The sequence below is a fragment of the Protopterus annectens genome, chromosome 6.part1 (genome assembly GCF_019279795.1).
Source record: "Protopterus annectens isolate FY-2018-M chromosome 6.part1, PAN1.0, whole genome shotgun sequence".
NCBI classification, from domain to species: Eukaryota; Metazoa; Chordata; order Ceratodontiformes; family Protopteridae; genus Protopterus; species Protopterus annectens.
In genome coordinates, this window is record NC_056738.1 from 107,643,025 (window position 1) to 107,653,021 (window position 9,997).

Here is a 9,997-nt window from a genome sequence, read left to right on the forward strand (position 1 = left end):
GGAACCCTTCATCATCTTCCATGCAGGCAGGGTATCCCTCAGGACTAACCCATCCTTCATGCCCAAGGTGGTGTCCAGTTGTGGCTCTCATCCAGTCCATTCATTTGCCCACCTTTTTTCCTAATACCCAGAACAAGGGGAAAATGATTCTGCACTCTCTAGATGTACACAGACAGCTCAGATTCTATCTAAACAGGACTAAATCCTTCAGAAAGTCTGATGAATTGCTGGTTAGCTTTGCTACAGGGGCAGAAGGCAAAGCCATCTCCAAACAAACCATTTCAAAATGGATTGCACACTGCATCCATTTCTGCTACACACAGCATGGAAAGCCTTCCCCCCAAGGGGGTTAGGACACACTCCACCAGGGCAGCTTCCACCTCTGCAGCTTTCCTCAGTGGAGTCCCCACCAGGGACGTCCTGGAGGCTGCCACCTGGACATCTATTTACACATTTACCAAGCATTACCACCTGCCTCTCTTCTCCACATCCAGGGCAGGGTTTGCCTCTACAGTCTTGCATGGCATCCTAGCCAGCCCCTAGTTTCTTTGACTGCCTCCACCCATTTCCTCAGCTTTGGGACTCAACCCAAATGTGATGACTGCAACTATGAAACACGAAAAATATAGTACAGCTGTGTACACTTACCGTAAATGTAGATGTTCGAGTGTATTCACTGTTGCAGTCCTCGTTTCCCTCCCTCCATCCCCCTTTCTTTTCTTTCCTTCCAAGGGACATATTGGTATTTATTTTCCACTGGTGGGTCTTTTCCACCAGAACCTGGCCTCCTACTTGGGGGCTCCTGACAGGTTAGGGCAAGAAAAACTGATGTAATAGCGTCGGCTGCCTTACCTTGTACTACTGACGACCCTCAAGCATCAGCAACCGACGCAGAAATACTAAGTCTCTGGTATTTGGGCTGGTCGAGGACTACCCTGGCAGGGATAACCCAAATGTGATGACTACAACAGTGAATACACTCGAACACCTACATTTATGGTAAGTGTACACAGCTGTGCTTTCTGTCACTTTCTGGAAAAGCATGTGATTAAGGACAGTTGGAAACAAAAGTGTGGAGGATGAGGAATTACCCCTGAAAAAAAAGAAATTTCCTTTCCACTGCAGTCTGTAACCCTGATGAATGATCTTCAGAGTCTGTTTGTCTGAAACTATCTGTTGCCAAAGAAAAAAGTGGCGATTCAGACTTTCTAGAAAAAAAGAGGGCACTGCCAGGGTGGGAGCGAGGTAACAAAGTCTTAGTCATTCTGACTTATTGGACTATCCTTGGTTTTGGGAGTTTCCAGAAATTTTCTGGAACCCCATTGTCATTTCTTCTTAAATGTCTGTTTACCTGTATTTTGTTGAGATTTTGTTGAGATTGTTTCTTATCAAAATTAGATGAGGGGTTAGAGAATCCTCTGGAAGGCTTGGAAATGGAATTGTAGTGATCCCCTGTATTAGCTTACCCCTTTCATCGCACTTTTTGGTCACATCTGCAGCAGAGGGTCCAAAAACTAAATCTCTAGCCAAAGTAGAATTTAAAATGTCATTTGTACATACCTTGGAAGGTCCTGAGAATGCAGCCGTGCAAACTTCCGTAAAGCAGTACCAGTGCCCATAGCCCTTGAACTATCAACAGATTCATACTAGCACTTTATACAATGAATAACAGTAGAAGAAATTAAATTGTTTTAAAACAGATTTTCCACACAAGAAGAAACTGCAGATAAAACAATCCTCATACTTTCACAGTTAGAACAAACTTATGAGTTGGACAATTCAAAATTCTGAACATAAAAGTTGCAGAAGCATTTATTTTTTCCCATACTTAACAATAATCTTCCCATCCTTGTCAGAGACAGTAGTTGGAATTAACCAAGTTTGGAGTAGAAGAATTAACTGAAGCTATAGTTGCTGGATTTGGTTTGGAGAAGAGTGTATAAAAACTTAGAAAGACGGAGGAACATACACCCTATCTGCTATTTTAGGATCAGCTGTCTGACTCTCAGGAAAATTGCAGGCAGTTACATACACATCCTGCAGAGCTGACAGAACTGGAGAAATGGGTGCAAGTTCTGGAAATTTCTTCTGTAAAAGCCCATAGTGTTTTCTGAGGGACTGAGAAACCTCAGTGTTTTCCCACTGAAAACACTAGCACATTATGGAAATAGTTTCAGAGAAAGAGAACCCCCACGGGGAGAGTCTGAAACTGAGTTCTCCTCCAAGTCTGAATCACAAATCTGAGGAGAAAACCATGTATATGTCCCTTCATCCTCTTGTCCAGATTCAGAATCTGGAATCACTTTAGGAAAGGAGGCAAACCTCTTTTACCAGACTACTTTACAAGACGGATCAGTAACATGAATTAAACTCTGAGCCACACCCTTTACTCTACTCCTGTCTAAGTAAATTTGAGAAGATGTAGATACATAACCAAACAAGCAAGCAGTATTCACGACGAATGACTCCAAACCATCAAATTAAGCAGTTTTATTGCACGAACACAAAGACACTTATATTCCTCTATCATAAACGCCTTAACTATACAATCACATGCGTTTTCGTCATTAAAATGACTTCATCAGATGACCAGCATATCCTAAAACCTTTAATTTATACTACAAACAGACCCTAATCAACCAATAAAATTTCACCATTAATTAAAATTCAATTATCTTATGTTACCCATTTGTTTAAAAGTTTATATAAAATACATTTCTTACTAAATATTTTAAATATATTAAATATAAATATAGTAAAACATTTGTTAAAATACCATTAAAATTCATTCATTTCAGTTTTAATAAATTTATACATAGGAAAAAATAAGTACATATATCTCATTCACATCTATTTAATGTTATTAAATAAACAGTGCCCTCTCCTGGCCACTCATTTAATTGCATTCATAGTTTGGCAGATCTCAATTTTAATAAAAGTATTATGGAAATACAGTCATTCAAACCAGGGAGTTTATCAGCTTCTAAAGTGATCTGCTACCAAAGTTCTCTAAATTCAATTTTTTCTTCCAATAACCCCCCTCTAATATCACATTTTACCTGTTCCAAAACTAAAAACTTGTATTTATAGTTGGAACAAACTTTGGTATGCTTGAATAAGGCATTACTTTTCCTACTGAAATCTCATAAACATGTTCATAAATCCTTCTTTTTAATTTCCTTTCAGTCTTTCCTATGTAGAAGGATCCACATTTTTCACAAATAGCTAGGTATATTATACCTTTAGATTCACAATTATAGTATTCCCCACTATTTACATATCTTCCTCTACTTTCTAAAAATATTCTATCAGTATTTATAATGTACATACATTGGGTACAATGCCCACATTTGTATGTACCTATTTTATTTTTCCTTCTAGCTATCTTATACCTATTATTATTCTCTATTATAGATCTTATATTTTGTGAATTCTTAAAGGTTACTTTCTTAGGTTTATTAACTAGATTTTCTATATCAGTTAAAGCCACAAATTTTCCCCATTCTTTTAAAAATATATTTCTAACTACATTATTCAATCCATTATATTCTAGTACCAAAGTTTGCTGAAATTCTTCCCCTTCACATTTTTTATTATTCTCTATTTCATTATTAGTATTTTTCTTATTGTATATGGGGCAAAATTTGTCCTGTCTCCCTTTTTCCACTTCCTGCCTTATTTGTGAAATGAATGCTAAAGGATGACTTCTCTCTAAAAACATTTTTTCTAATAGTTTGCTTGTTTGGTTACAGTCATTTTTTGGGCAGTATTATCCATTTTTTCGTTATTTCAAGATGTAGATACATGCTTAATTATGTTTCTCTTTGACAGGAAAACTGGGACCAACCATGTTATTAATGGCAGCAGCAGTTTCCTCAAGGGAAGGGCACAATATGCAGACAAAACATGGAAGACTTCCTTATTCCCTCTCAGGACTGACAAGAGTGGTTCTCCATCCCCCATTGAAGGGGCCCCAACAGCCACAGAGGGTGTGGCTACACCACTGGTCCATAGTGGCTGTAGGCATCACACCAGAGGAATCCTTATAAAAGATGAGTAGTCTGACGTGCAACTAATGGCCACAGCAGAGTAACCCACCTGTGACTAAGGCAAATTGTTAGCCTGTTGTGATGGCAAAGGCTGTTTGCTTAACTTTTTCTTTTTTTGGCTAGAAGGACCAACAGTTTGCTCTATGAGAAAGCCAAAAATGATACCTCTTTCCTGGGAAAACAAACAGCAAACGCCAGTAAAAAAGTCACTTTTTTTTCAGAAACAAACAGTAAAAAGCACTTTCAAACATTTTGCTAGTCCCACAAAGTAAAGTAAACACAATTTATCTATAAATGGTTTTCAGTTACTTTAAACAACTTTTAAACTGATAGGGACAACAGCGCGCCCAGTCTCATGGCAAGGCATTAAAACACAAACTCCTAGTTTTAAAATAACATTCCTGAGGATGAAAATATTAATAGTAAACAACAATGTTAGCTGCACAGCAAAGGAACAGCTCAAGCTGACCATCGATCTTTGAAAGTCTCAGAGGAGTGTACTCTTTTGCAGCAGTAAAACTCTGAAAGACTTGGCACCCAAACATGTCTTTTTATCGGCTCAGCTTGAGCTGCTAGACAGTTTGGACATGTGGAAGGTGCCCTAAAGCTTTGGATGCTTGGCAAAATATAACCTGTATAGCTAAGGCTACTGCAGCAGTGATTAGTATGATGGACATCTACATTAAGTACTTAAATTTTGTATCTGTTAAGAATCGATCCTTCCTTGGTAACTGATAGCCTTGAGTACCACACAATGTACTTGTGATGGGACAGCTGTTAACATCTCCTTCACCATAGTAACACCAAATGCAGATTGTGCCCCGGAAGTGCCCTCCAGCTTGTAATGCTTGACAAAGGTGTTCAGGTACCACATAGCTGCTTTGCAGCACATCATTAGTTGAGATGTTCTTTAAAGAAGTTATAGAAGTAGCAGTCACTCTTGTGAAATAGCATTTTAGAAACATTGGAATGCTTCAACCACCTATGAAGTAACATGGTCTGAGAATCACCTAGACAGGATGACTTTGTATACCAGCAGTCCTTTCCTTTGTGGAGCATAAGAGATGAAGACCGATCACTCTTTTTGGCATTCCTTGGTTCTGTAGTTTAAAACCGCACAATCCTATGGGAAAATTACAGCGTAATGTACTCATGTAATATTAGTCACTGTACCCCAGCCTTGTGTTGTGAACATGGTACATGTAATGACATCAATCCGTGCAGGAGAGTGAGCAAAGTGGAGCAAGCTTACAGAAATCGGCATTTTTTTAATCACAATTTAAAATGGTAAAACAAATATTTTATTAGCATCTGCATGTTCTAGTCATAGAAGAAGTCTATGAGGGCAGCAGCTTCTCTGGAAGAGTTAACAGGTGTGATGTGCCACTGCATGTGATCCTTAAGCTTTCAATTGAAATAATACTCATTTGTATTTGTTTTACACATTAAGTTGCATTGGAAAATCTTCAGGCAGGTATGAAAAAAGAGAATGTCTTCATTGAATTCTGTGTTAAATGTATTGCAGGTATAGATGGCTGATATTTGTATACACACATACACATCAGCATGTATTGAAAATATTTGTCTCATACAGGATGTAAATGTTTTTATTTATGTACAGCATCTGTCCATATCATAAACTCTATTACTCGCCTACTAAGCAGCACATTTGATGTACGTGAGTAAAGCATATGGCTGCGTTTTTGTTTCTTCAGCTATTTGCATGCAGTTGCTTTTGATAGGCTGGTCCCCAGCTGAACCAAAGCCTTGCTTGCACATAGATGGGTCACTGTAGAAATGTACATAAATCATGTGTGTATGTTAGCAGTCGTGGCATTTTGTGTAGGTGTTCCATGAAAGATAACTTTAATGCTACAAAGTTGCGTGAATATGAAGTTAGAGAAGACAGTCTACCTTCCCAGAAAAAATGGTTACATGTAATTTGAGTAGAGTGGTGGTACCTTCTTCAATAACATATTAGAAAACAGTTGTCTCTCTGTTATAACTTGACACCTGCATATTTAACAAATGCTGTCCTAATTAGGGCAGCTGTAGCATACAGAGAACATTGTTATAATAGAAGTACATGCTCTATAGAAATGCCGTTTAGTTACCAACTTAGCACAGTATGCCTAATTCTGCAGTTGCAGCTGTTGTTAACAGCTGCAGTACTTCAGTTTTTCTTTTGCATCTTCTGTCGTGTAGCATGCACGCGCGCGCGCACACACACACACACACACACACACAATTTTCTTTGGGCGGGCTACATATTGAGCATAGCATCATGTCTTATATTCTTTCCACAAGCTTATTCTTATTTATTTATTTATTTGTAGTGTGGATTTTTCAGACGATCCCGGTACGATGATAATGTTCCACGATATCATGCTGTACGAATCAGTAAAGAGGAACGCCACTTCAAAGACAAAAAATCAAAAGACCCATTTGAAAAAAAACAGTGGATAACATCGTGGGAAGAAAATGAAAGCTACTCATAGCAGCAAATTTGGTCATTAAATTACTGGTTCTACAAACTCCAATGCATATCCTCATCACTGTGTAGATATCTCTGTTAAAGTTCTATGCTTTACACAGTCAGATGTGGAATAACTTGAATTTCTTGGCTTTTTTTTTTTTTAATAAGTTCGGAAAACCTTTTTGGTTCATTATACACTGTGTTTCGTATGTATGTGGGTATGCATGTATGTGAAAGTATGTGTGCAGATAAAAACGCCTGTGCTGGTGTTTCAGGCTTTTTCTTTTATCCAATTTGTTTTGTAGTTTGAAGTACCCATTTAAACAAAAGTCACAAGCATGCAGAGGCTGCACATGTCATGATGAGAGGAGAAGCATCTGTTATGAAATGAATTACTTCATAATGGATGAATTTACTAGGAATATGCAGTTGAGGTACAAGAAATTCTTAAATTACAATAGACGCCTGTATTATCAATATGCAGACATATACTTAGTAAACTCAGCATCATTTTTAATTTTGAAATGCTGTTTCACAAAACAGTTTTGCACCTAATACAGGTTATCATTCCATTCTGAAATTGTTATTTTATGAAAGACCTGATCCAAAAAAATACATCCCTGCTTTAATGTACCATGCAGAAGTTCACTTCCATTAGCTTGAAAGTTGAAAATATTTAGTGTGGCCATGCACCTTCAAAAAAAAAAAAAAAAAAAAAAAAGAGATGAGAAAGAACAGAGGCCATTGTCAAGCACAGAGCACAGCATGTAAGAAAATACAGTAGTTACATCTGAGGTCTTCTTGCCACAGCCTGTGTAGCCTGCTTCTGAACATATTGGCTGTGTTTGGCATCCTAATTTTATTTTTTTTTACTTGAGTAAACTTGGTAAGAGCCTCTAGGGAAAAAAAAAAACTTTTTTAACGAGTGACTTGGAAGCACAGGTTTCATTATATGTGTTTCTCAGAATTGTGCTTTGTGTATGTGGAGGCCAATGGGGTTGAACCCAGGACATACCCACAGCCTTATCCCTCTTTGCTGTGTATACTGCCTGTGTGTGTAGAGGCCACTGTATGTGTATATAGAGGTCCACATTAGAAGCTATGCATATACTCACACTCGCACAGAAGTACACAGGGTTTTTGGATCAGGCCCTAAATGTGCAATAGAAAGGGATTTGAGCATTAAATTGTTTTGTTATTCCCTATCCATGCTTTTTCTGGATTTGTAACACATCTAAACATTTGTAAAATGAGGTTGAAAATAGTTTCTACTTTTGTATATATTTTAGTACATGCTTTTATTTATTTTTTTCTAAATACTCTACTAACATTTAGGCCAAAGAACAATGTCTTACTGAGGTGTAAGTTACAGATGTATTGTTGTGTGGGTTTACACTTTGTACTGTATTATTGAGGAAAATATCTTGAACATGGAAAAGGCAAGGGGTAGTATGAATGGGGCATCTTAAGAATAAATCTGCAGTTATTTTTTTACTGTAGAATTGGAATGGATATAATGTGGAATTTTCCATCCTCTACCTTTCATTATGCTCTTGTTATGCATTTTGGCTTCATTAACAGGAAGGCATGGCATGATGTATGCCCTAGGATGATCTTCAAAGCTTTATGTGCAGATATGATTTAATCATCTTTCCAGAAGGGGGCGCTTCCACCATGTATTGACAGTTCCTCCTAAGCAATCTACCCCACCGCAGAGGCTGTCACAATGATGACATTTGAGATAATGAAAAGTCACACAAGAATGGGTAGATATGAAATGGAGTTAAATTACCTCCGTTTTTTTATCACAATGTTCGTCCATTATATGTCATACTTCAGTTTCAGATTTTCAGTTAGTGTGGAAAAAAACAGGATCCTTTTTGGTCCTTATGCTGCTCTTTGTATTTTATGGTAACATTTGTATTAGTAACACAGGTTAATGGAGAGATGTGGTAACTTGTCTGATTCCACTGAGTCTTTAAGTGTAGAGTAAAATGAGCTTTGCTGCTATGTCTTCAAAGCCTTTGAACAGTAACAAATAGTGCAGCATATGCATATTAAGCATTCTTTCACATACTCCACCTTGTGCAGTTTGTACTGCAGACCTAATAATTACTTGGTCTGTTTGCTAAAAAATAAAATCAGTTGGTGATCTAATGCCCACCTCCCCGAGTATTACATTTAGTAGTAATATTTAGTTCCAGAATCCTTTGAATGCAAACAACATAGTGCTTAGGACCAGACCTTTCCAAAAACAGCAATAAGGGGACAATATTTAAAACATGGCGAGCAGTAAAGATGTTGATGTGAGTTTTTGTTTTATAACAGTTCTGTTTTGTGACTTAACGTATTCACAAAACAGAGCCCTGTAAAATTCCTGGCATGCATATTTTAAAATCCTTTCAGGATGAAACATTAATAGTTTAGAAACTGTTCCAGCCATAGAGAACAAAACATTTTGAGAGTTGGTGAATACATCAGGAGGAAATAACTTAACACCAGTACTCTGGTTATGTCTGCCTGATATATTACATCAGGGAAAAAGTGCATGGATTAGCTCTGAGCCAAAAGAAAATCAAAAGCACTATAGCACAGCACAACACCAAGAGAAAAAGTGATCTACAGCAGGTCTTTGTTTTACCATTCACATCATCATGCATTTAGTATGCCAGTTCTACTAACACAGCAGGAAGACAAGTGATCATTAGTGTAGTAGGTTCATAAGTACTAGGCTATTGATCTGTGGGGATCTTAAAAAGCTGAGCTTAACATTACCCATGGTAGGTTTTTATCCCTTATACTTTGCATATAAATAACACCAAGAATGGCCAAACAAGAATCTGTTGGGACATTTACATTTCCCCTGTCTTGCAGGACAGGGTGCTAAACTGGGTTGTGAATTTGCAGTTACCCATCCATTTGTCCTTACTGCATTAGAATAGACAAAGAGAAGTACATTGCTTTATGTAGAGTGGAAGATGGTTCCATAGAAGTGGCACTCTCTGTGATGCGTACCTATCCCTCCAACATGTTCTGTTTATTTTGCAAAAGAGGTTGATCCCTTGAGTGGGTGTTTATGATGTCAGTGGACTTCAGAATATCTAATAGGTGTGACAGAATATGGTCTGTTGATGCTTTATACATGAGGCAGAGGTTGCCTCTGTCATACTGAGAAGTGGTACAAAGCTTTGATGTTGTGTGCATTGTTTTTACAATTTAGGCCCTTGTTTTTTTTAGTAAGAAAGCATTGTGGTCATTCAGTTGTGACAAGTGTTTGGGCACATACATGCCAAAAGGGGCATTATACTCAGTGGTCAACCTTATGATTGCAGAGTATAGTGGAATGATTACACCTCTAGACATGAATGGACTATTTTTGGATATAAGCTGTGAGATACAAAAGGACTACTTTATAATACTGGATACATGGTGATCAAAGGACAGTTCATTGTCAACATAGTTTCTCCAGATC

The 9,997-nt window shown here is 37.6% G+C and overlaps 1 protein-coding gene across 2 annotated transcripts in view; it reads left to right on the forward strand.

Annotated features, from left to right (window-relative positions):
• The window catches only part of ITGA6 (integrin subunit alpha 6), a 1,068,325-nt gene extending 1,059,197 nt beyond the window's left edge, over positions 1-9,128 (forward strand). Inside the window, exon 25 of one of the 2 annotated variants that reach the window (XM_044075540.1) lies at positions 6,386-9,128. In XM_044075540.1, coding sequence (XP_043931475.1) covers positions 6,386-6,547 — 162 coding nt within the window. In that variant the 3' untranslated portion in view covers positions 6,548-9,128. The remainder of the gene's footprint in view (positions 1-6,385) is intronic. The other variant, XM_044075541.1, reaches the window with a different exon arrangement.
• The last annotated feature ends 869 nt before the right edge of the window (positions 9,129-9,997 follow it).